The 26,608-nt window shown below is 32.2% G+C and overlaps 1 protein-coding gene across 8 annotated transcripts in view; it reads right to left on the bottom strand.

Annotated features, from left to right (window-relative positions):
* Window positions 1-26,608, bottom strand: part of LOC127730555 (uncharacterized) — a 90,548-nt gene that overhangs the window by 59,421 nt on the left and 4,519 nt on the right. For all 8 annotated transcript variants that reach the window (XM_052239032.1, XM_052239109.1, XM_052239245.1 and 5 more), the window contains exons 2-20: window positions 26,063-26,415; window positions 21,309-21,395; window positions 20,917-21,026; window positions 20,058-20,177; window positions 17,827-17,903; window positions 17,005-17,145; window positions 16,258-16,337; window positions 15,704-15,902; window positions 14,494-14,700; window positions 13,967-14,134; window positions 12,089-12,172; window positions 11,257-11,437; window positions 9,986-10,060; window positions 9,074-9,226; window positions 8,771-8,861; window positions 7,702-7,807; window positions 6,894-7,057; window positions 4,785-4,832; window positions 1,148-1,230 (exon numbers count right to left, since the gene is read on the bottom strand). In XM_052239032.1, the coding sequence (XP_052094992.1) occupies window positions 1,148-1,230; window positions 4,785-4,832; window positions 6,894-7,057; window positions 7,702-7,807; window positions 8,771-8,861; window positions 9,074-9,226; window positions 9,986-10,060; window positions 11,257-11,437; window positions 12,089-12,172; window positions 13,967-14,134; window positions 14,494-14,700; window positions 15,704-15,902; window positions 16,258-16,337; window positions 17,005-17,145; window positions 17,827-17,903; window positions 20,058-20,177; window positions 20,917-21,026; window positions 21,309-21,395; window positions 26,063-26,408 (2,520 nt within the window). In that variant the 5' untranslated portion in view covers window positions 26,409-26,415. The remainder of the gene's footprint in view (window positions 1-1,147; window positions 1,231-4,784; window positions 4,833-6,893; window positions 7,058-7,701; window positions 7,808-8,770; window positions 8,862-9,073; window positions 9,227-9,985; window positions 10,061-11,256; window positions 11,438-12,088; window positions 12,173-13,966; window positions 14,135-14,493; window positions 14,701-15,703; window positions 15,903-16,257; window positions 16,338-17,004; window positions 17,146-17,826; window positions 17,904-20,057; window positions 20,178-20,916; window positions 21,027-21,308; window positions 21,396-26,062; window positions 26,416-26,608) is intronic.

Below are 26,608 nucleotides of genomic sequence, written 5' to 3'. Positions count from 1 at the left end.
TGCCTTCACACAGCACACATAAAGATATTTTACTACTAGATAATTCTCTAGTGTAACTGGTTCTGGGTGGGAAATGCTGCCATCACACAGCTAACATATGGGATGTTTTACTTACTAGATAATTATCTAGTGTAAACAGTTCATGGTTGAAAATGCTGCCTACACCTAGCTAACATAAGGGATGTTTTATCTACTAGCTAATTCTCGAGTGTAACTGGTTCTTGGTGGAAAATGCTGTTTTTCCCACAGCTAACATAAGGGATGTTTTACGCACTAGAAAATTCTCTAGTGTAACTGGTTCTGGGTGGAAAATGCTGCCTTCACACAGCACACATAAAGATATTTTACTTACTAGATAATTCTCTAGTGTATAATAACTGGTTCTGGGTGGAAAATGCTGCCATCACACAGCTAACATAAGGGATGTTTTACTTACTAGATAATGCTCTAGTGTAACTGGTTCTGGGTGGAAAATGCTGCCTGCACACAGCTAACATAAGGGATGTTTTACTTACTAGATAATTCTCGAGTGTAACTGGTTCTGGTGGAAAATGCTGCCTTCATACCACTAAAATAAGGGACGTTTCACTTACTAGATAATTCTCTAGTGTAACTTGTTCTTGGTGGAAAATGCTGTTTTGCGCACAGCTAACATAAGGGACGTTTCACTTACTAGATAATTCTCTAGTGTAACTGGTTCTGGGTGGAAAATGCTGCCTTCACACAGCTAACATAAGGGATGTTTTAGTTACTAGATAATTCTCTAGTGTAACTGGTTCATGGTGGAAAATACTGCCTTCACACAGATATTACAAGGGATGTTTTACTTACTAGATAATTCTCTAGTGTAACTGGTTCATGGTGGAAAATAATGCCTTCACACAGATATTACAAGGGATGTTTTACTTACTAGATAATTCTCTAGTGTAACTGGTTCTGGGTGGAAAATGCTGCCTTCACACAGCTAACATAAGGGATGTTTTAGTTACTAGATAATTCTCTAGTGTAACTGGTTCATGGTGGAAAATACTGCCTTCACACAGATATTACAAGGGATGTTTTACTTACTAGATAATTCTCTAGTGTAACTGGTTCATGGTGGAAAATAATGCCTTCACACAGATATTACAAGGGATGTTTTACTTACTAGATAATTCTCTAGTGTAACTGGTTCTGGGTGGAAAATGCTGCCTTCATATAACACATACTGTTCTTCTGAGATATGAGATTCTGAAGAAAATAACACAGCAGGGATTAAACTATGTTAAATTGTTTTTCTCCTCTTTAAGCATGTAGTTATGTAGTGTTATTTAATCATACTGCTAACCATTGACCTGATTCAAGGGTCTGGAAACGGTCATTTTTCCAGTCATAACTGATTCGAAAGGTCCTTGACCAAAATGTATCTTTGGATTTAGGTCAAGATTTTCTTATTTAGATTTAAAAAGATGGGACATAATTATAAACGTCTTTTTGTCCGATGCTGCATTTTTAGTTACAAGTTACAAAATCTTAAAATTTTTTTTTCTTTTCAGAAATTTCTTTTCTGGTAATAAAACTGCAATTTAGTATTGTATGAAAATCCACAGGGCCCTACAAGTTCCTGTTTAATGCCACAGGGATATAAGGTAGATTGCTTATCATGTTAACAGTTGTTGAGAATCTACTAATTAATTTTGTTGTCTTTATCTAATATTCTTTATTGGTGTTCCCACTGTCTGTACCACTCTGCCTAGCTCTTCATAAAATTGCATATCACAGCTTTGTGACGTCGAAAACATTGACCTCTCCTTAATAACTTTGACACCGGACATATTATCGATGTCATAATGAATGAAACGACTTTGATAGGTTTGACCCGAACTCATCACGTCATCTTTCGGTTTGCTGGTGAAACAAAGAAAAACACTTGTTTCTATCATACAAATACACAAATACAATCCGATAAATCAATCATCAAGTTGTCTGCATATTGATATTGTAAAATATCAGCTGCTCCTCATAATATGAAGCCTTTTTGAACTCGTTGGCTGCGCTTACTCTACAAAAAACTTTATATTGTGACTCCCAGCTTATATTGAACAGATATATCATGTTATGGAGGGGAATTTGTCAAAAATACCAGTCAAGGGACTGTGAAATTTCCCGAGCCGTAGTCGAGGGAAAGGATAAGGCCCATTAAGACCCCTTTTTGGCCCCAAAATATAGCAGTTTTACAAAATTGTTAAAATGTAAATTTTTAGCTATTTATTGGGAAGAAGAATACTTCTGTTACATAAATATGGGCTGTTTTTGACAATACAATGCACATGTATCGGGTACTAGCATCATTAAGTCATGCTAAATTACTGAAATCTTTAAAATTTTAGCATTTTGGTTAATTTTTAGACAGTTTCGGTCTGAAATGGAAGTGGCCGCATTTGTGTTCATTCTTAATATTTAAATGTAAGTTGTATTTAATGATAATACATAACATATATAAAGGTTGAGAATGAACACGGATGCGGCCACTTTCATTTTTGACAAAAACCATCTGAAAAGTGACATATTATGGCATATTTGATAGATTTTTTATATTTAAGCTTTAATTTGAGCTTCTTTAATGACTAAATCAGTTCAAATCTTTCACATAATCTAATTGAATCGACTGAAGTAGACACTTAAGTGTTTAAAAAATGTCCAAAATCTTTCATCAGATGAACCTAAATTTTGAGGCCAAAATCGGCCCTAGTCGGACCTACTCCTTTGGTCCCATTACTGGTATTTTTCGCAAATACCCCTCCATAACATTATATATCTGTTTAATTACACCGAATAGATTTTGATTGAAACTCTCTGTACAGGTGAAGGGAAATTCTTTTTTTTTTACTAGTAAGCTGTAATCCATCAACATGTTTATGCATTATTTTGAGGATAAGCAGAGACTATCATAGTACCGCGGGAATTATACAATTTCTTATACGCATTAGCGCTGTCTTTATGTAACGTCATGGTATCTATGTGTAAACGTCATTGTCATTCTATCATTAAATCGTTCATTTGTATAAACATCTTTTTCCACTTTATATACACAATGCATTCTTCAATATACGATCACGAGATTGGTGACATGCAGTCGTGTTGTCTGACATTTTTGTTTACAGTTTTTGGATTACCTCTATCAATCAAAATTGCTTAATAATGTTACCTTAATAATCGGGATGAGGTGAGAAAGGTTCCGAATAATTTTGGCGGGAAGAGGCTCGCGAGGGTAAAAAAAGAATATCCAAAATTGCAAATACCACGGCATACAGGGGAATTTGAGGCATATTCACTGGCAGTGTTGAAAAACAGGCAGATTTGTTTGAAATGAGGAAAAAAGGTTAGAATATGCGAAAAATACACTGGCTAACCAATCAAAATCCGGCATTCTTATACAAGGTGTAATTTTTTACAATATCAATATGCAGACAACCTGATAATCTGTACTTCTATGAATGTATAGCTGGAATTTAAGTATAATGATTATTGAACACACACACAAAAAAAAAAAAAATGGTTTCAATAATTTCATACTGTCATAAATTGTTCCATGTATTAATAAATATTATAATCTTGTTTTTGCTTCAATGTTCATTTCTTTTTAACACTTATCGCAAACCTAAACACTTTTATATTACAGAATGATCTGAAATTACTGATTTTAATGTTTTTATTAATTTTTTGGCAAATTGTTCATTGAACAAGGTAAAGTTCACTTAAAATTCAAGAACTTTTGTGAGCACGCTAACATACACCACAGCCCTACATCGTCACTGCCCAAACAAAATCTCAAAGACTCATAATTCTTACAAAAGTCAACTGATAAAAATTTCTTGTGGATATGCATATCTACATATTATTTCCTTGTTATCTATAAAGTTTCATGAAATTCTGTTGTGTGGTTTCAGCAGAGTCGCAATGACAAACTGTTGCAGTAGTATATTTAGACCAAAATTCTAAGTTCAAAGGGGCATAACTCCTAGAAAAAAAATTGAGTCATAATTTTCTGTCGATATGCATATTTACATATTATGTCCTAATTATCTACAAAGTTTCATGAAATTCTGCTATGTGGTTCCAGAGGAGTTGCAATGACAAACTGTTGCAGTAGTATATTAAGGCAAAATTCTAAGTTAAAAGGGGCATAACTCCTAGAAAAAAAGTTAAATCATGTCGATATGCACATCTACAAAGTTTCATGAAATTCTGTTGTGTGGTTTTAGAGGAGTTGCAATGACAAAAACAAGACTGAAGGACTGACAAATGGACGAACAGACGAACAGGTCAAAAACATTATACCCTACCGTTCCGTGGAGTATAATTACTACAAGACTGTAACATACCTCACTTCCAATTCCCCCTTTTTCATTAAATGTCATTATTTTGGATAACATGTTTATATTCAAAACTGAAAGAAAGTTACTTAAAATTGGAAGCACTGGCAATTTTTTATTTATTTGTATGAATCTACTGTAAAAAAAGAGAGGCAAAAGATACCAAAAGGAACATTCAAACTCATAAGTCGAAAATCATCTGACAACACCATGGCAAAAAGACAAACAACAGTATACAAAACACAACATAGAAAACTAAAGACTGACAACAAGAACCCCAAAAATATAGCTGGTGATCTCAGGTGCTCTGGAGGGGTAAGCAGACCTGCTCCACATGTGACACTCGTAGTGTTACTCCTGTAAAATATGTTGATAAGTTATATCAAGTGATTAGAAAACTTTATATCTTAGCTTGATAACAAAAAATACCTTTATCAAATGTATCCTCATCTTCTGTACCTCTAATCTGAGGACAAACTAAAAAATAATATAAAATTTAATACTACACAAATAGGATATCATGATTTCAACATATGCATTAAACAGTCAGGGGCGTTACTTAATCAAGTAACTTTTTTTAGTTACTTATATAGGTAATTTTTGTTTTAAAAAAATATAAAATTACTCAATAGAGTTATTTTAAATTTCAATAGAAGCATGGACTAAATGTAGTTTTCATGAATTTTTAACATCATTTTATATCATAAAATTAAGAATTTATTAGATTTGAGAGGAGTATAGACATAAAGGGTTACTTTAACTTTGTTAAAACTAGTAAAATCTGTATAATTGGCAACCTATAAAAATAATATTTAGAAAAGTTACTCATATAAGTAATTTTTAAATTAGCCTCGTTTTCAACATTACTTGTATAGGTAATTTTAAAAGTTACTTGTTTAAGCAATGCCCCTGACTGTTAAACCAGGTTGACTTCAATTATAAATTATAACAATGTATAAAGTTTCCTTTAAATAAATCATTTATAATGTGGTCCACTTGATTAACAACCAAATGGACCAGATTTTGTTTACAGAATCAAAGGAATACTACAAAGATTTAGGGCTATTATAGGTAGCTGTCTCCTGATTTCATATTCCTTACTTTTATTTAAATTCTATTACAAATTAACTTGGTGTGAAGATTACTCCAGGATAACTTTTTGAATACAATTATTTTAATACTTCCAACTTTTAAAAAAGTACTGCTGTAACAATCCCTTTTGGTAAACTGTTAGCTATATTCTTCTAAACACTCAATATTTTCACCAGTGGAAAATGTAATTATAAACTTTTGAAAGAAAATCTTCATTTAAACATTTTTATCCCAAACTATGACTTAAACATTTCCCTCAAACAAATTTTATTTTATCTATCTTGTTAAGGCCTCTTTTGCATTTATTTTTGATGAATTCCAAACAATTCATTATAACAAGAACAATTCAGATCCAGTCACACAATTCCTTCAACCATTTATATATTTATTATAAGAAGAACAATTCAGATCCAATCACACAATTCCTTCAACCATTTATATATTTATTAGAAAAGTCCATATTCTGCTATGTTAAACTTAAAACATCAAAACTAAACTAGGATGTACACACCTGCATTATGTAAGGAAATGTATGAAATATCAAAACTAAACTAGGATGTACACACCTGCATTAGGTAAGGAAATGTATGAAATATCAAAACTAAACTAGAATGTACACAACTGCATTAGGTAAGGAAATGTTTGAAATATCAAAACTAAACTAGGATGTACACACCTGCATTATGTAAGGAAATGTATGAAACATCAAAACTAAACAAGGATGGACGAACCTGCATTATGTAAGGAAATGTATGAAATATCAAAACTAAACTAGGATGTACACACCTGCATTATGTAAGGAAATGTATGAAACATCAAAACTAAACTAGGATGTACACACCTGCATTATGTAAGGAAATGTTTGAAATATTCTATAATAGTTTAATTCAAATTGAGGTAGCAGTTCAGGGGGTGTTGTGGATACAAGATGTCAAGTTGAACTCTCTTTCATAATATATGGCAAAATCTGGTTTGATATATAAAAACCCAAAATTCATTTGGAATCAAACATACTTTAGGAAGTGCACAATGTCATGGGTACTGAAGATTTTCTCAAAGTAAGTTTATTCATGGATTCAATTTCAATTTTTTTTGCTACATGAAACTTCTTTGATTTATAAATATCCTGTATCAGACCTTGCAAAAAACAATTTTGACATCAACTGAAAAATATTCATTTCATTGAGTATTCTTAAAAATTTAAGGAATTGATTAATCATGATATCCAGTAAAATCTGTACCTCATTTCAAAAAAAGGCTTCCACATTAACCATGATAACTTAAAGGAATAAACTGGGGGACCCCATGATATAAGCTATTGCTAAGAAAGGTAGTTGTAAAACACTGCTGGTTAATTATAAAAATGACTTTCATAGTTTGCATGTACATAATATATCAGTATTTTGTTACATAAATATTCCTGTAATCTCATTTATGTGTACTAACCTTTACTGTGATCTATTATATACAGATGATTTTTGAAAGCCACCAGCATATTGGCCAGGTTGTCAAGGAAACATGCTGATGACAAGGTGGCTCCCTCATCATCTAAACAAATCTCTCTGAGTAAAACTTTAAACTCATCCCAGATCCTGATCATTCCATTATCACTAAAATAAAAGTAGAATATGGTATCATCAATTCTGTGTATAGATTGTATCAAAGCCACTAAATCTATAACTAAATGTGAAAATTCATTGTAATGACCTACAAATGCTGTTATATAAAGGCATTAGAATCCATTTATGATAAATATTGGTTATCCATGATTTCAAAATATGCTGAATAATGCACACTATGTTTAAACAATTCAGTGTCATAAAAGTAAAAATCTACATACAGTTGATTTATCTCACATTGTCACAGTGTCCTATATTTGTCTGGATGCCTCAGTGTTGACAGGCTAGTGAGCACTTAAAATGTGTCAGACCACTTGGCCACCCAGGCTCCTCCCTTTACTTTGATTGATTAATTGATTCTGTTTAACACCACTTTCAACACTATTGTGCTATTACATAGAGGTCAGTTTTTGTTTTTGGAGGAAGTCAGAGTACCTATAGAGAACCACTGACCTTCGGTAGGAAAACTAGCAATCCTAGTCAATTAAGATTGGAGTCAAGCGCACCTGCAACGTACAGGATTTGAACTCAATGTTCACAGGCTAGTGATCACTGCAGATGAATTACATAGACCACTTGGCCTACAACACCACTCCCTTCCATTTGAAGTTTAATACCTGCTAACATTTACTTACCTACAAGAGCAGAATATTTTCACGTTTAATGATCCATCAACTGATACAATCTTACTTCTGTGTTCTACTTGTTTCTTAGGAATAATATCTTCTCTTTTAGGTTCCTCTGTTAAAATCAATTAACAATTTACTTATTATTTGTTGTTTTTTTTGTATCTTTTTGCAACTATTCAAATCGTATTTATCTTCTTGTTTTGCTCCTTGTATTAAACTAAATGAGGGGTGTAGCTACACAGATTACATTATCAAAATATATGGCTGAAAAGTTTGGTCAAATGCACATGATGACAATCAATTCTACCTCCTAAAGAGTTCTTAAATATGGTTTAAGACAAATGTGAGTATGGTGCAAAATGTGGATGATAGTCAAAGTCCCATAACTAGCAGAAACTGTCAAATCAAATTGAGGATATAGTATTGTCAAGAACACATGTCGACAAAGAATCCTACCAAGTATGAAGGCTTTCAGGAAAATGGAAGAGTTGTATTCAAAATGTTATTACCAAATAATAGTAAGTCACACAACTCTGCAGTAGAGTATTGTATACTACAAATGATGACAATCCTACCATGTATTACAAAATTTTGAGCAAAATTGTCTCAGAGGAGTTGCACTCAAGACTATGCGATATGGGTTTACTCATTGTTAAAGGCAGAACGGTGACCTATAGTTGTTAACTTATGTGTCATTTGGTCTCTTGTGGAGAGTTGTCTCATTGGCAATCATACCACATCTTCTTATTTTTATAAACATGAAGCTGATAGCAAGGCTACAAGGAAAAGACAAATGGATAAATAATTAGATGGACTATGTTACATTGGACACATTTCTGTTAGCATAATAAAGAACTGCACAAATTACTGAAGTGAGACATGTCTCTCCAAATGAAAATATACGAAACATTGCAGAAAATATTTGTCTTGAAGAGGCAAGTGGATTTTATTTTTCACAGTAAAACCAAAGTATACTTGTACTTTTATAAAGAACTGTGTGAGTAGGTGCCCTTTTTCTTTGGCTGTCATTAATTAAATGTACGTTTCCATGCCAATTTTTGCCATCAAGACTTACGTTTGGCTTTGAAAAGTCCAGGATCTTCAGCTGGTTCTAATAAATAATAATTCAAATGTCCACTTTCATGACCACTCAAAAATGATGAATTCTGAAAATGAGCAAATATTATTTAGATACATGAAATGAAAGAAAGGGTCTTAAATTGATCAACTGTTTAGAAGCATTGTTATTGGACTTTATAGTTTTCATATGATTAAGAGAAAAACTGATCTTTGCAAATGAACTATTTTCTGTAGAACAGTCACACTTTTTCAGTGAGAAAAAGGACAAGTATGAATGATAGAGATAAAAGATACTAACAATTCTTGCATAGCTTGTAATATCTACATCACAGTACAGTTCATGGCAAAGTTCTAACTGTGGCAGTGTCCAGATCTGTACCATCATCAACTCTTTAGACCGTGATAATGTTATCAAGGAATTATGGTTTTCATCTTGTCTCATATCTGATATCTGTAATGAAATGTTCTAATGAAATATATATACTTTGTGTCAATTAATGAATAAACTCTTTCATATTTGTTTTTTTCAATTATCTCCCTTTATAGTTTACTTGAATATGATCCAAAGTCAAATATGCTATACATTCTAGAAAATAATCAAGTAAAAAGGATTTTCATACTAAAGGAATGGTTTGCTCAAGTTTTTAAGTTGTTACCAATTAAAATATATATGGCTATGAAAAAGACTGTCTAAACATAAAAATGTGAAAATAAGATGTATATGTTTTGTGACTTTGTCCTTTTATAGGCACCGGTTGACATATTTCTTTTAAAATGAAAAAAAAATAATCTTAAAATATATTCCAATCTTTTATGAAACTAAGTTTCACAGTTTTCTTATACAGTGTTCATTGAGGTATGCTAATAGATTAATTTTTTATGTCAATCCACTTGTAGACTTCTGAGATTATCTAAATTGATCAGCCACAGCAATATAATTTAGCACTTGCACCTGTCAATTATTGAAGACTGTATGTTGACCTTGAGTAGTCTTTTGGGTTTTTTTGTCAATGGGTTGATGTCTGATTGATGTATATCATACATCTCTTTTTATTCATCATGGTACATAAATAAGAAGAAATGTTTCCCCTACACACATGTACCACTCATGCAGGGTGATAATTTTCAATGAACATTTGTGTTTTCAAAAGTCAGAAAGGAGCATAAATTTTAAGAGAACTTCCTCATTTATCAACTGTATAATTCTTACAGCATCTTTAGAAGCTTTAAATTCCATGTATTTCTGACCAATGATAACAGGATCTGTGAAAAGGATTCTTCCGTCCTGTAATAAAAATCATAATTCTACGTAGGAATATAAAATGAAATTCTACTATTTCTACAATCTGTAACATCAACAAAATGTTACCCACAACTCACCCACCAAGCAATATAAAATCTACCATGAAACCCACAACTCACCCACCAAGCAATATAAAATCTACCATGAAACCCACAACTCACCCGCCAAGCAATATAAAATCTACCATGAAACCCACAACTCACCCGCCAAGCAATATAAAATCTACCATGAAACCCACAATCACCCACCAAGCAATACAAAATCTACCATGAAACCCAGAACTCACCCACCAAGCAATATAAAATCTACCATGAAACCCACAACTCACCCACCAAGTAATATAAAATCAACTATACAACATTAAAAGCATATTTAAATTCATTGAGGCGTGACTTATACATACTTATTATACTTAATATTAGTTATTTACAGCAAGTGCTATTTCATAAAATGAACAATTCAAAATATGCCGAAGCAAAGAAGCAAGTTTAAGGGGGATAATGCCTAATATGGTCTGCTTGACACTTAAATACATAAAACATAATGCAACAGCGTTCTAAATAAATCAATTTTAAGTATTTTTAGACATATATGTACTTCTTCACAAATCAAAATTTCTAAAATATACACAATTACTGATGAATATCTAAGGAGCTGACTTTTTTGTTTTTGTTTGAATGATAGATATTAATAAATTATTGTTTTTACATTTTTAAATATAAGCCTAATCAGAATACTTATGTTTAAAAAAGTAAAAGGGTCAAAGTCATTGATGTATTACTGAGGGGGAAGGGGGAACTAATATTCTTCTTGAAACTTACTACTTCTTCATAAACACAACAATTCAGAAAACAACATGAAAGCAATACAAGAATTGGTACATCAATGGAGTATGACTGAGGGACTGATTCTCATATATTGTATTAAATTCAATGGTATTGAAAAATCTTAATGGAAATTACTTTGTTTAAATTAAAAAAGTTGTGTTTTTATTCTGCAGCAGCAGATCATGTTTTGTATTATATTGATAATGGACCACATCTATATAAACCTAAAAAACTGGTTTCAGACATATAACTGAATATCTATGTATGACAACTAAAATCCTTCATCAGTTCACATTGTAGTTGGACTATTAAGGTTACCATAACAACCACTGGTAACATTTCTGGACATACCTCTAGACCCATCAGTAAATAGCTATGTCTAATAGGACTACAAAATCCTTCATCAGTCCACATCATGGCTGGACTATTTAGGTTACTGAGACTGCAACAATTTGAAGCTATTTCATTTCCCATACCATTTTCTGTAGCTCTGTGTGCTGGACCTTTTCCTACAGCTGCTACTTTTGGAGTCCTAAACAAAATAAAATGTCAGCTTTATTCATAGGAAATTAATATGTTTATTTTAAATAATAACAAAAAGCAAAAAAATATATAATACAACTTTTCTTTTTTTTTGTGTACTTGAATGTATATGGAAAATGAATATTATCTATGAATTATATGTAAACAATATTTCTATTCTGAACCAAACAGAGATACTAAAGAGAGTTGTTCAGTGTTACTTTAATGAAGTAAAGGTTGAGCATAACAACACTGACAGCACTATAAGGAATACATTTACTATCAGCAAGTAACATATGCTAAGTGTTATGACACAAACAGTAGTTTAGAAATTCCATACATTCACTGGAAATATAGGTAACCAGTTTGTCATCAATAGGTAAAAATTAGCTCTGTAAATGAAACAGTGATATTTTTAACTATAAAATCAGTTTTGTGTTTCTAAATTCCAATAGGGAACACATTTTGCATTATTGTAGTGATTAAATCAATATTTTAAGAAGTTTCGGCCACTGGCCTTCTTCAGTTTTTTTATTATCCTTCTAAACTACATGGTAGACATGCCACTTTTTGGACATATTAAAAAAAAATGGTTTAAATACTACCATAAAATAAAATCAGTGTTTAGCTGCCTATAAACTAAGAAACGTGTAAGACTGACCTGTTAGTTTGTCCATTTCCTTTCATTTCAGCATGCTGCATCCTAAGAACATTAATCTCCCCTATCTTACAACATGGATCAGTCCTGAAAACAGTTTATACATTATAATGCATTGTCTCCCCTGAAAACAGTTTATACATTATAAAATTAGTTATCTTGGTGTAATCAGGGGTGAATAGAATTTTACACCAGTGTGAAAAATTCATACATCCTGAGGCACCGCCGAAGGTGTATGCATTTTCAACACGGGTGTAAAATTCTGTATATCCCTGATTACACCAAGATAAATTTATTTCTTATGAAGCGTTCCCTTACCAATTTTTATATCAGGATGTAATAAATAGAAAACGCTTCTGTAGAACTTCCAACACAACATTTTTTCAACACCGATGTTGCTGCGCATTGTCAAATATTACTTTTTTTAATTTTTCTTTATTTTCGGGAAATTTTGACTTTTTTTTTTTAAATGTTTTTTGAATATTTTTTGGGATAAAATTTGTTTGATTGTTTCGTTTTTTTTCCTTCCCTTTTTAACAATGATAAAATCAAGTGATTTATTTTTTTTCTAAAAAATACTCCATCCATCAAACATAACTTTGTGCAAAAAATTGAAATATTTTGAGACTGTAAATTGTCCTCTGAAAAAATAACATTGGAATCTTATTTCGAGTTGATTGAATCTGGACCTGAATGCAAAAGATCACCATAAACAAACCAATGAATGCAAATAAATCCTCTCCAAAACTACTTCCTAGGGATAATAATTTAATGCAGTCATGTTTTTTTTTTATTTTAAGATCATTATATATGTAAGATTATTTGCTGGTGTAGCAATTACCAACATAATTATAGCTACTTTGAATAATTTATTGATGATTGTCGTAAAATTTTGCCTCCGAGCGGTTTGAATACTTTAAGAAAAGAATCTGATGGCAAATTATTCACGAAATCAAAGTACAAAATCAATATAATTTATTCACATGGATATAATACGAATATTTAAGAAATAAATCAGTACAGCTGACGAAATACAAAATAAAACAATTAACCAGTGTGTCAGTGAATTTTGCCCAACCCGGTATTAAATATTAATTACATATAAATAACAGAAACAACAATTTTAGCTAAGGACAAATCCCCGGACTCTAAAATAACTCTCAATGTAAAAACCTAGATTCCGTTATTTCCAAGTCGCGAACTTCATCGCTTTATGACTTAAAAATATATAAGAATATAGGCAATAATTATTTACTAAAAATATTAACCATATATTTATTCTTTATCCAATATTTAACCCAATTTTCTAAAAGGTGAGGAGCTCAAAGTTTCACTTCCGAGCTCTGAGCAATCTAAACTTTGCTTACCGTTTTGTTTTTCCTCCGTTGATTGACAACATAAATCATGCCCTGTTTCCCACTATGCAAATTGTTTCGCGGAATTAATAGCCGTGAAAACAAAGTAAAACAATAATAAGGTCTTTAAGTTTCATCATAGAATATTACCTTATCATGCAATTCAGAAACAATTATATACAACTTTACAATGAGCACTTACATTCTAATAATAAAAAGTCAAGAGATTAATGTTTCCAAAGAACGATAACTCAAGCGCAAGAGTTCAAGATGTAGATTGGCGGAATTTTCAACACGAACATGAAACTGTGTAAATTGAGTGATAAATATCCATTTAAAGTAAGTTTCAAGAATACACCTAAGTTCCACTTTATTTCGTTTATCATGTCAGTTAAAAAGAACCCGATCAAACTATTTTAAGTGATTAATATTGTTCAAATTCCCCATAAACGAAAAGACTCGCATCAATTTTAATACAATGATAATACTAACTGAAGAAAGGAATTTTAGTCTTTGGTAAACCTACCTTGCAGTATACACCCAAATTTTTGTGGGATTTATCAGAATGTAAATGGCTGTGAACTCTCGGCTATAACAGACGCTAAGAACTTTCTGTAGTGGAAGTAGATCTGGGGGAGGTACCGGTAACATTGTTGTCAAATTCTTCCTGTTCACTCGAGAAAATAACTTCACACTGAAAAATTTAAACTGGCTATCAACCAAATGCATGATCAATACTGTTTTTGTAAAGCTGTTTCATCTAAGCAAAATTTGTTCCTTAAAAAGATTTCAATTACTCCAGGTAAATATAAAACTGAACTTTCAAGATTCATGAATTTATTCACCATACATTTTTTGCTGCTATAACATAAAACAGAAAGATTTTCTAAAATGCCCGCCATCATTGCAAACTTTCTTTTTTATAGTAAACGTGTAAAATACATGCTTTCTTTACGTGTAAAATACCTTTTATCTTCACAAACCGTTTCATAGTAACTGTTTAAAATATCTCCTATTTTCACAAACTGTTTCCATAGTAAAAGTGTAAAATACCTGCTATCATCACAAACTGCCACCACTCTAGTTGTTTTATCCTCAGCACCAGACAGGTATAATTTATTAACATTATTTCTAGCCAAGGCCCAGAACTTAAGAAACTGGTTTGTGTGCCATAATGTAATGCTACGGCATGTACTTATATACAGCAGATTATCATCTGTCAGCCCCATCCAGAGTAGTCCATCAGTGGAAATGGTAGTGCTAAAAGCCAAAATAAAAAAAAAAACTTAAATATCACATCATGCAAAGCTTATCAACCAAACTATGTACACAAGTCCAACGTTGGGTAAAATCTGCTGAATACAAAGATTATACATAGGAGTAAAATACGATGAGCCTATCTATATCAATTCATTAGTTGAAATGTTCAGTAAAACTTTACCCCAATAAAGCTAAATCTTAACTGATTACATGCTACAAAGGGTTATGTTTGATATTAAAAGATAAATATACATCAAATATGGGATTCTAAATAAATTACCATTTTGGCGATGGTGTTTTGTGGTCGCTTTACATGAAAACAGAATACTCTACATAAAATTCAGATTCTAAAATGGGGACTAAAATGTACAACTACCATTATTGCTACCCAATTAAGCTCTATATTATTATACTGTGTTATTCTTAGAACAATATAGTAATGTATGCTGCCATGTCAATTGATGGGAGACAGATTTATTGATGTTTGAAAACTTAGTTCTTAATCCCATATTGACTGCTAGTGTTTGTCATTTTAATTTTGGCCAGGGTATTGTTGGTTTCTATTGGAATTATTGCTTGGCCCCTTGGTATCTTCTCTCTCTATTATTTTGACTTTAAACTAGTGAGTGCTGGGGGCTGTCTTCAACTTACTGTTAATTCAGAAATTATTGCGTGCATTTATTATTGCGACTTTGTCATTTTAGACTAAAATGCGATTTTAATTTTTGCGATATTGAGAAAAATCCTATTTAATTCATATAAAAAATTTCAAAATGCGAGTTAAAATTATTGCAATTATAACCCTGTCGCATTTTTCGCAATAATAAAAACATCGCAATAATTTCTGAATTTACAGTAGTTAGTTGAGAGTTTTTGATACATTGCTGAAAGCTTCACTGTTACTTTGAGATGTAGAACAGCATGTGTGTCAAGTGTGTGATGTGTATTTGTGTCATTAATTGATACACCATGTCTTTTCTGTTCCATTAACATGACTGATTACCTATATAACTGTTCCATTGTATCTAAAGACCAGATCCTGACTGTTCCATCCAGAGATGATGTAATAAACATGGTTTGTGTCTCTGGGTGGAGAACCATTCCAGTCACAGCTCTAGAGTGACCAGAAAATGTATGCAGCAGACGTTTGACACAGGAGGCTTTGTTATCATTTGGATTATCTATCAGACTCCATGCTTTAACTGAAATAGGAAGTAATGATAGCTATGAATTACATTGGGCTGGTGAGCTCAGAAGTGGGGAGCAACTTTATTCACTCAGTGATACCATTGGTAGAAAATACTCTTTTTCGCAATTTTACATTTCTGGGTTTGAATTTTCATTCCTTCAGAGATTAAATAACACTTAATGCCATAGAAAAATGGCTTGGTAAGAGCTAACATGATATTTATATATCCCAAAAAAGCATTATGTATTAGCGGCTTCACATTAAGCATCCATCATTCATTCATTTACAAACATATATTCAAACTATAGTCACAAAACCTTATTGTCTTACTTTAAAATACATGTAGACTATGAGACAGAGTTACTTACTTGTTGTATCAACAGAACAAGTCAACAAAGCCCTGTAGTATGGTGCATAACAACATCCAGTTATTGACATGTTATGGGTTCTGAAATAAATTGATCACATTGAAGTAAAACACATTGTCAAATTCCATTTGGAAACAATGGCATTGTTTCCGATTTTATCATTTTTGGCACAGGCAGACAAGTCGTAAATAGGACTAACTGTTTTCCTCGTCAATGAAAACCTTGTGGAAGAAGCATGTTTTCCTTCAGCAACCACTTATTTTGTAATCCCAAATTCACCATAATGTGTGATGCAATTACAAAAAGTAAATTACTGTCAGGTTCCATCCAATAAACATATGCATGCTCCGCAAATTGTCAAAAAATATCATAAGGACCAAATACAGCTAAGGTTATATATTCCTGAGGAAGAAAATCCCTAGTATATAGCACAAATTTGAAGCATTTTTTTATTTTGAACATATCTGGACTTATTATTTTCTAGAATTATTTTTTTTTTATATTTATCAGAATCAAGAATGTCATCTTGTGGCCATGACTTTATTTAAATGGTAATATTTTATAATCCATAACCTTCCTATATCATTCATTACAAAATTTGTTTAAATTAACTTAAATGGGATTTCTGCCAAAATGGCTTAAGATTAATCAAGGAAAAAAAATAAAATTTGAAAAATTGCTGGAACATATCACTGACCTTTGTCTGTGGAACAATAAATAATTGTATGTAATCAATACAATACCAACCTTTCAATTTTAAAGAGTGTTTGCCCATCTGTCAATCTATAGACATGTAAATCTGTGTCAGAACAGCAATACAGATGTTTTAGTGTTTGATCTAAATCAACTCTCTTCACCCAACTTCCACCAACATTGTCCCATTCACATCTAATAATATATCAATAGAGTATTCCTTAAATTTAGATAATGTTCAAAATTTCAGAAAATATTTTTTCATACCTATCTCATCAAAAAGACAAGGTACCAACTTACAAAGGTCAAATATTTCAAGTTTTTTTCATTTTTTTCTTCAAAATTTTTCAAAACAATTAAATAATCATACCTCACACCCTTAGTAAGATTTTGATTAGGTATGATCCAGTTTCACATGGAGAATATTTCTAAAATATGGTCAAGTTATTCAAGGACAGTTACCCCATTAAGTATGAAAAATTGACAATTTCCATAACTTTATTTCCTTGTAGATCCTGTCTTGCAGATCTTTTGCTGTTTAGATGCATCTCTTTGAGGAGTTTCCAACAAAAGAAGGTATTTCTATATATCATGCTTTATTGTCTTTGGTTAAGATTTAAATCCAACTTATGGTATGGGTTTTTCCCATTGTTGAAGACCATACGGTTTCTAATAATTGCTTACATCCACTTCATTTAAACTTTGGTGGATAGTTGTCTAATTGGCAATCCTACCACATCTCTATATTTTGATATTAATGTTGCAGTGTCTTTATGAAGTAGGATAATATAAATTTGTATAGACTGTTGACCCTGGATGACAAGGGTACCTTAATAATTCTTCCTTACTTCACTGAGGCAAACTAAAAATACTTACTTCAGTCTAAGAGTGTAATTTGCAAGTTCTTTCATTTTATATAATTGTCTTGAGTTATCTTTTTCAAACTTCCAAACCTGTCAATCATAAAAAATCAAATTCAAAATTTGAATAAATGGGGAATGTGTCCATGGGACACAGATGATGTCCCCGCTTGCATATAACATTATAAAGGGATATTACTCACGAACTATAAAAGTGACGCTACCCAAATTTGTACTTGATCTGAGTTTTGTGGTAATAAGCATTGTTTATAAGTTTCATAAAAATTAGTTGGGGCAAACTCAAGTAAGAGAACAGAAACGAAAAATTCAGCAATGTTTCCATTTGTAAAGGTGCATAACTCTAGAACAGTAAAAGTGACACCACCAAAATTGGACTTGATCTGTGTTTTGTGGTAATTAGCATTGTACATAAGTATCATTACATTTGGTTGAGGCAAACTAAAGTTAGAGAATGGAAACGAAAAATTCAGCAATTTTTCCATTAGTAAAGGGGCATAACTCTAGAACAGTAAAAGTGACGCCACTAAAATCCAAATCTGATCTGTGTTTTGTGGTGATTAGCATTGTGTATAAGTTTTATATTATTTGGTTGAGGCAAACTAAAGTTAGAGAACAGAAATGACAAATTCAGCAATTTTTCCATTTGTAAAGGGGCATAACTCTAGAACGGTAAAAGTGACACCACAAAAATTCAAACTTGATCTGTGTTTTGTTGTAATAAGCATTGTGTATAAGTTTCATGACATTTGGTTGAGGCAAACCAAAGTTAGAGAACGGAAACCAATTTTGGGATGTACTGACGGACGGACAGACAAGGGTAAAACTTAATGCCCCTCCGCTACGGCGGGCATAAAAATAATGTTATAGATCTATGATATAACTCTGGCAACAAATACACAACATTTGAATGTGTTTCTCAATTGTATGCTTCACACTGACAATCTTAATAATGGGAGAAATGTCAAGTATACATCAATGTGACAGCAGGCCAACAATACAGTGCAACCAAACAGAGACATCTACAGTTCAACATACTGTCTCATCCAACATTAGACAGTGTCCATATAATATACAAAGCTCTAAATCTCATCTATGGTGTTTATATCTGTCTTCATTCATGTTTGTCTGCCAGGGAAAACTCTAAATATCATCTATGGTGTTTATATCTGTCTTCATGCATGTTTGTCTGCCAGAGAAAACTCTAAATCTCATCTATGGTGTTTATATCCGTCTTTATACATGTTTGTCTACCAGGGAATACTCTAAATCTCATCTATGGTGTTTATATCCGTCTTTATACATGTTTGTCTACCAGGGAATATATACTGACAGTCTTGTTAACATAACTACTCTGTTTTACATGGGTAATGTGTTAACACTACCTGTTAAATACTATAGTGCTATCCACACTACCAGTAATCAGTTACCAGGTAATACCACTGAATGTAAATACCTTAAGGTGTAATACCACCATTAATTTTCCCCTATTAGTCTTCGTTAAATTTGCACTTTTCAAAAAATTGTGCAGAATTTATCTTTGTTTCAAATAAAGAAATACTTGGCTTGAGTAAAGTTTTATCCTGCCCAGTACTATAGAAAAAATTTCACATAACATTTCATTTCATATAAGAAAATAACCATCACTGGAAGTTAACCAATCAAATTTTCCCCCTTTTTTAACCTGTGTACAAGCTTTAGTAACCATGTAACCTCAAGTTTCCAAAATATTCTATAGAAACCCCAAATAAAAAAAATAATGGTGCTTTGAAATACCCAAGATATATGTTTATGACTCAGAAATGTTTTACTGCAATGAAATGTAGGATCAATTACCTACAACTGTCAAATTCAAGGGAATATTTTTTTTCGACCTATTTTCGTATGCAACCAGATGTGACGTACTATGATTTGATGGTATTACACCTTAAACCAATACATGGGTAATGTGTTAACACTACCTGTTAAATACTATAGTGCTATCCACACTACCAGTAATCAGTTACCAGGTATTACCACTGAATGTAAATACCTTAAACCAATACATGGGTAATGTGTTAACACTACCTGTTAAATACTCTAGTGCTATCCACACTACCAGTAATCCGTTACCAGGTATTACCACTGAATGTAAATACCTTAAACCAATACATGGGTAATGTGTTAACACTACCTGTTATATACCTTTGTCCTATCCACTTTCCAATAATGAGTTACCCTGATAAATACCTTAGTGCCACCCACTCCACCAGTAATAAGTTCATCTTCTACAGGATTAAATAACATGAACAGTACAGATCTGAGATCACCACTAACACTACAAGTCTCATCAAAGTATTGGTTCAGCACCTGTTCAATTAAACTAAGTCATAGTAAATTTGTTTTCAATTCATAAACTGATAACAAGATAATTTCATTCATATTATTACATTGGTTGCAATGAATTACTGTGATTTCCCAGCGAAATAAAAACCGATAATTTCACAGGTGAAATAAACTCGGTTATTTTTCTCCTCTGACGTCATACAACAATAGGTGTTGTCAAGACGTTGTTGATGACGTCACATCAAAGCAAATTGTGAATGAGTAGAAAAAGATATAATTCGTTGCATTTTCTACTTTAATTCCATTAAAAAGCCCATTGTCAATGTAATAAAAAGAATAACTAATCAAAGATTAATTAAAGAATAACTAATCGAATAATTCAAATATCGAAAAATATTCAACTCGTGACCGAACAACACTGATAATTAACTCATGCGCTACACTCATTCTTGAATTAATGTGTTGTTCGGTCACTCATTCAATATTTTTCGATATTTGAATTATTCGATTAGTTCTTCTATAATTATTGATAAAAGAAAGTGGGTTTTTTTCAGACCCATTTTGGCAATTCAAAATCTGAATTTACATTTTAAGCACAGTAGAGTTTGCTTTACAATGGCACTTATTGAAGAAATGGGTTAAGATTAAAAGTACTATATATGAATATAAAGGTATTGGGTACATGAGAGAATAATCTAACAATGAAAGTTAATTACAATAGACATTTCTGTATTCAAGTTTTTATTATTTATGGTTCACATACCCTTAATGAAAAATCTTTCCCAAGAGCAAAATAGCAGTTGTATTTCTTTGCATAGATCAAGTATGTAATCAACTTATATTCATACTTTGGATACAGCAATGCTCTCTGTACTGAAAATAAAAGTTAGATATCATTTATGTGAGTGAAACAAAATCATTATTTCATACAAGATTCAAATTCCTGTAATATTAAGAGTCTGGTGTGCATTAAAGAGCAAATAACTAAGTTTTGGGACAAAAACATTTAAACCTCATGTATATATGTATATAGATTGCTTTATAAGACTGAAAAATTGGTACAAAATAGGGTCTCAAATTTGGTTTTTTATAATGATTTTTCTGTAATCTGAATACACTGAACATTTTACATTTGTAATATAAAACAGCACCTACTTCTAACATCTACCATGTCTCTTTTCCATGTAGTGATACCCTTGGTGTCTAGTATAACAAACTGTCTCATTCTACTGTTGTATACCACTAAAAAGAAATACATCTATAATAATTAAAAACCAATTGTTCAGAGAACAATTGAAGGTCTTTCCACCAAAAACCATGTATTTTGATATGAAAGTAGTAAAATTCGGTTTAAAATGTCATTTCAATCGTCAAATGATAGCTTATTGTACGCTGATTCCAAAAATATATGGTTTCTATACAATATTTTTTAAATAAGGGAGATAATTTGTTACTTCCGGTTTGAAAAATGTTACTTCAGATATTATTTGAATGTTTACTTGACACTGATTCCAAAAATATCTGGTTCTATATACTTTTATATTGATAAAGTACAAAAAATAGCTACTTCCGGTTTACACAAGGTCACTTCCGGTTGTTTTTTTTCAAGGTTAAATGGCTTGAAACCTAATGCAATAAAATGCTCCGCTGGGGCGCAGCTTGATACGACCGCAGAGATCACCCTGAACAGTTGGGCAAGTATGGACACAACATTCAAGCTTGATACAGCACTGAATTTGGATTGTAATTAAATATTTGACACAGCATAGGTTTCTGACACAGAATGAAAGTGGTCTAAGAACTTAAAAAATTTTAATTTATCTATTCAAACCATATCATTATTATTTGCTTTTATATATAAATCAGAAATAACCAATTTAAAATGGTAAATTTTAAAGAAAAAAAAGGAAAAAAAAATCCCCCCCAAATTTTTTGAACCCCCTTATGATTCATCACCCCCAAACTCAATCCCAGCCTTCCCTTTGTGGTATGGTACCTTGCAGCACAATTTCAGAGAGATCCATACACTTGAACACAAGTTATTGTCTGGAAACTAGAAAAATGCTTGTTTTTTTGCCCCTTTTTGACCCCAAATTCCTAAACATTTAGGGAAATTACCCCCAAACTCAAACCCAGCTTTCCCTTTGTAATATGGAACCTTGCAGTACAATTTCATAAAGATCCATACACTTACACACAAGTTATTGTCCTGAAACTAGAAAAATGCTTTGTTTTTTTGCCCTTTTATGGCCCCTAATTACTAAAATTTTGAGGGAATTACCCCCCAAATTAATCCCAGCCTTCCCTTTGTAGTATGGTACCTTGCAGTACAATTTCAGAGAGATCCATACACTTCAACACAAGTTATTGTCTGGAAACTAGAAAAATGCTTGTTTTTTGGCCCCTTTTTGGCCCCAAATTCCTAAATGTTTAGGGCAATTACCCCCAAACTCAAACCCAGCTTTCCCTTTGTGATATGGAACCTTGCAGTACAATTTCAAAAAGATCCATACACTTAGACACAAGTTATTGTCCTGAAACTAGAAAAATGCTTGTTTTTTTGCCATTTTATGGCCCCTAATTACTAAAATTTTGAGGGAATTACCCCAAAATCAATCCCAGCCTTCTCTTTGTGGTATGGTACCTTGCAGTACAATTTCAGAGAGATCCATACACTTGAACACAAGTTATTGTCTGGAAACTAGAAAAATGCTTATTTTTGGCCCCTTTTTGGCCCTAATTCCTAAACTTTTTGGGCAATTACCCCGAAACTCAATTCCAGCTTTCCCTGTGTGATATGGAACCTTGTAGTACAATTTCATAAAGATCCATACACTTACGTTATTGTCATGAAACTAGAAAAATGCTTGTTTTTTGCCCCTTTTTGGCCCCTTATTCCTAAAATTTGGAGGCAATTACCCCCAATATCAATCCCACCATTCCCTTTGTGATATGGAACCTTGTGATACAATTTCAGAGAGATCCATAGACTTACATACAAGTTATTGTCATGAAACTAGAAAAATGCTTGTTTTTTGCCACTTTTTGGCCCCTAATTTCTTAAATTTGGAGGCAATTACCCCAAAAATCAATCCCAGCATTCCCTTAGTGATTTGGAACCTTGTGGTACAATGTCAGAGAGATCCATACACTTACACACAAGTTATGTCTGGAAGTTACAAAAATGCTTATTTTTGGCCCCTAATTCCTTAACTGTTGGTACCATAACCCCCAAAATCAATCCCAACCTTCCTTTTGTGGTATTGAACGTTATGGTAAAATTTCATTGAGATCCATTCACTTAAACTAAAGTTAGAGTGCGAAAACTAATGTGTCTTCGGACGACGACGACGCCAACGTCATACCAATATACGACCACAAAATTTTTTTTGCGGTCGTATAAAAAGTCCCATGGCTTTATCATGTATACATATGAGGTAAAAGCAAAGGTCAGAATCTAGAACCTCAATTTAACCTATGACCTTGAGCTCAATTTCTAGGTCATCAACCAAGGACCTCAAATCAAAAGACTCTAGGTCTTAATTATATTTGGTCATGAGTTATATCACCATATGCATATTTTTAAATAAAAGAGGGGAGAAAACTCTAATTTGATGTAAGTGTACCCTTTAAACCAATATGTATGTGTTACGACATGTCACAACTAACAATTAAGTAAAAATATGTTGTCGATTATCTTATATCATGTTTGAAAAGTTGTGAAATTAAGCCAAAATCCAAATTTAGAAATGACCTTGACCTTTGACCTTGACCCTATTTTCTTTTTTTTGGACCAAGGACCTCAAATCAAAAGACCCTAGGTCTCTATCACGGATGGTTTACCAATTCCAATTACATTTTACTTATTTTAAATACAGAAGGGGAAATAACTCTCATATGGAGTTTCCGGACTGCTTCGGTCAAAATTATTTTTAAGATCCTGAGGATATAACGAGCAAATTGGTGACATAAATTTGTCATAATCTTTTAGGGTTGCGAAGGAGATGCGTACACAAGAAAAATAGTGTTTGGGGAGATAACTCTTACAATAAAAAGTGTTCGGTTAAACAGGGTCAGTTTCAAAGTCGAAATAACTGTTCAATATCATATGCAAAAAATCTAAGCGACATCTTGCGAAACGAAAAAGCACCGTCAAAAAAAAAGTGGCGGAAGAAGAAAATAAACAGCTGCGCCATGAGCGCATGATACGCCCGTCGTCTTGTGTGTGAATTTTTATGCAATAATCATAAATAGTTTTTGAGATACGGCGCGACATGTGAAAACCCCCTTTTTTAACAAAAAACTCAATATCTCTAAAATAAAATTTTGAATCAAAACCAAAAAGTATACAGATCTTTAGATTAACATAACTAAGAAGTGTGTAAAATTTTAAGCAATAATCATAAATTGTTTTTGAGATACGGCGCGACATGTGAAAACCGTACTATTTTTAAAAAAAAAATCAATATCTCAAAAAAAATTTTTGAATCAAAACCAAAAAGTATACAGATCTTAAGATTTATATAACTAAGAAGTGTGTAAAGTTTTAAGCAATAACCATAAACTGTTTTTGAGATACATCGCGACATGTGAAAAACCCCTCCCCCTTTTTTAACAAAATACTCAATATCTCTTAAATAAAATTTTGAATCATCACCAAAAAGTATACAGATCTTAAGATTAATATAACTAAGAAGTGTGTAAAGTTTTAAGCAATAATCTTAAATTGTTTTTGAGATACGGCTCGACATATGAAAAAAAACACACACCTGTTTTAGTTACTAAGTCCCGTAACTCAAAAAGTTTTAATCTTATTTTCACCAAAAAGTATACAGATGGTTTGACCATCATAAGAAACAACTATGTTAAGTTTCATGAAATTTGGATAAGTCGTTCTTGAGTTACGGTGCGACATGTTTACGCCGGACAGACAGACGACATTTGTATACCATAGCACATCCCGTCAAAATTTTGACAGGCGTATAAAAATAATAATCATAAGAAGAAAACCAATAGGTCTTTCCACAGAAAAGTGGAAAGACCTAATTACATGTATATAAACATTATGATATCATGAATTTTGTCAAATTATAACTAGTAGCAATTAATCTTTAAAAAATCTTTTTTTTCTCCAAATATAGCTTTTTATCTAAATATTTAAGTTTTTTGTTTAAGTAATTCATAACTATTCTAGATTTGGGCCAATAATGAGCTTTATGGCCGTACAGTGATCTATAGTTGTTAATTTCTACATCATTTGATCTCTGGTTGAGAGTTTTCTCATTGGCAATCATACCACATCTTCTTATTTCTATATTGACATACTGTATATGATAGTAACCTATTGCAGGCCATAATCTTGCCGGCGAAATGACGATTTAAGTCGCCAAAGAATATATTGCAGTTAGGTTGAAGTCAGAATCAGTCGTTTTGTTTTAAATAATTAAACTAACCCACAAGTCCAATTTAAACTCTTCTTCCTATTTGCCTTAATAAACTGTTTTCTCTAATTTTTACTGGCCTGAACCAATTTCTACTAGCGTAGAGCTAGTTGCTCAAGGTGCAGACTGGGGTAGCTGTCTCATTGTTGTTTACCCTTTAGCTCCTGTATTCCTATTTCTAACATAAAGATGTTCTACATCACAAAGAAATGGGACATACATGTACAAATTTTGACTTTTCCCTTAATATGTGTTCCAATATTTGAATAGAAGTCTGTACATCTGTGTACGATAATATATATTTGAGAACAGTTTTTTTCTACTGTACATAGTGTAAAATAACTTAGGGTTCTCACTGAGAAATTTTTGAGGGTGAGTCCTGGGACTCATCACTTTTTAAAATGAGTCCCAGCTGATTCTAATAAGTCCACAGTACTGTAGATTTATAATATAAATGAGTGAACATACATCCCATAATATCTGTGTTCTTTTTCCCATGTTCATAAGTTGACCTAGGCTGCAGGCCATATGTTACAGTGGTAAAATTTTCTGATAAAACTGGATTGCTTTCTTCCTCACTCTCTTCAGACACAATTGATGACACAGACTCAGCTTTTTCTAAACTCTCAGAAATTTGAACTTTGATTTTATTAAGTTCAGGATCATCTGCTGCCTTTAAATCTTCATCTTCATCCAAGGCAAACCTATTTGTAGGATCTATACCGAAGTCTTCACCAATCTCAACATCATCTGATGGAACTTCTGTCAGGTAGATGGAAGATTTGACTTCCTCTTCGTCTGTTTTGTGCACCATTTCACAACTAAAATATAAATAATAACATTATTTTATAAATTGATCCAAACACCACTCTTTTAGCCCCCCCTCCAATGAGGTAAGTTTTTACATGTACTTGATTCCTTAATATGTTTTCATTTTGCTTAGTTTCTTCTGTTACCTATTCTAACATTGGACTCGGACTTCTTTTAAACTGAGTTTTACGACATGCATATTAC

This window comes from Mytilus californianus, unplaced genomic scaffold (assembly GCF_021869535.1).
Source record: "Mytilus californianus isolate M0D057914Y unplaced genomic scaffold, xbMytCali1.0.p SCAF_1, whole genome shotgun sequence".
Lineage (NCBI taxonomy): Eukaryota > Metazoa > Mollusca > Bivalvia > Mytilida > Mytilidae > Mytilus > Mytilus californianus.
The sequence above is the reverse complement of the archived record's forward strand: the minus strand, read 5'-3'. Positions and strand labels throughout refer to the sequence as shown.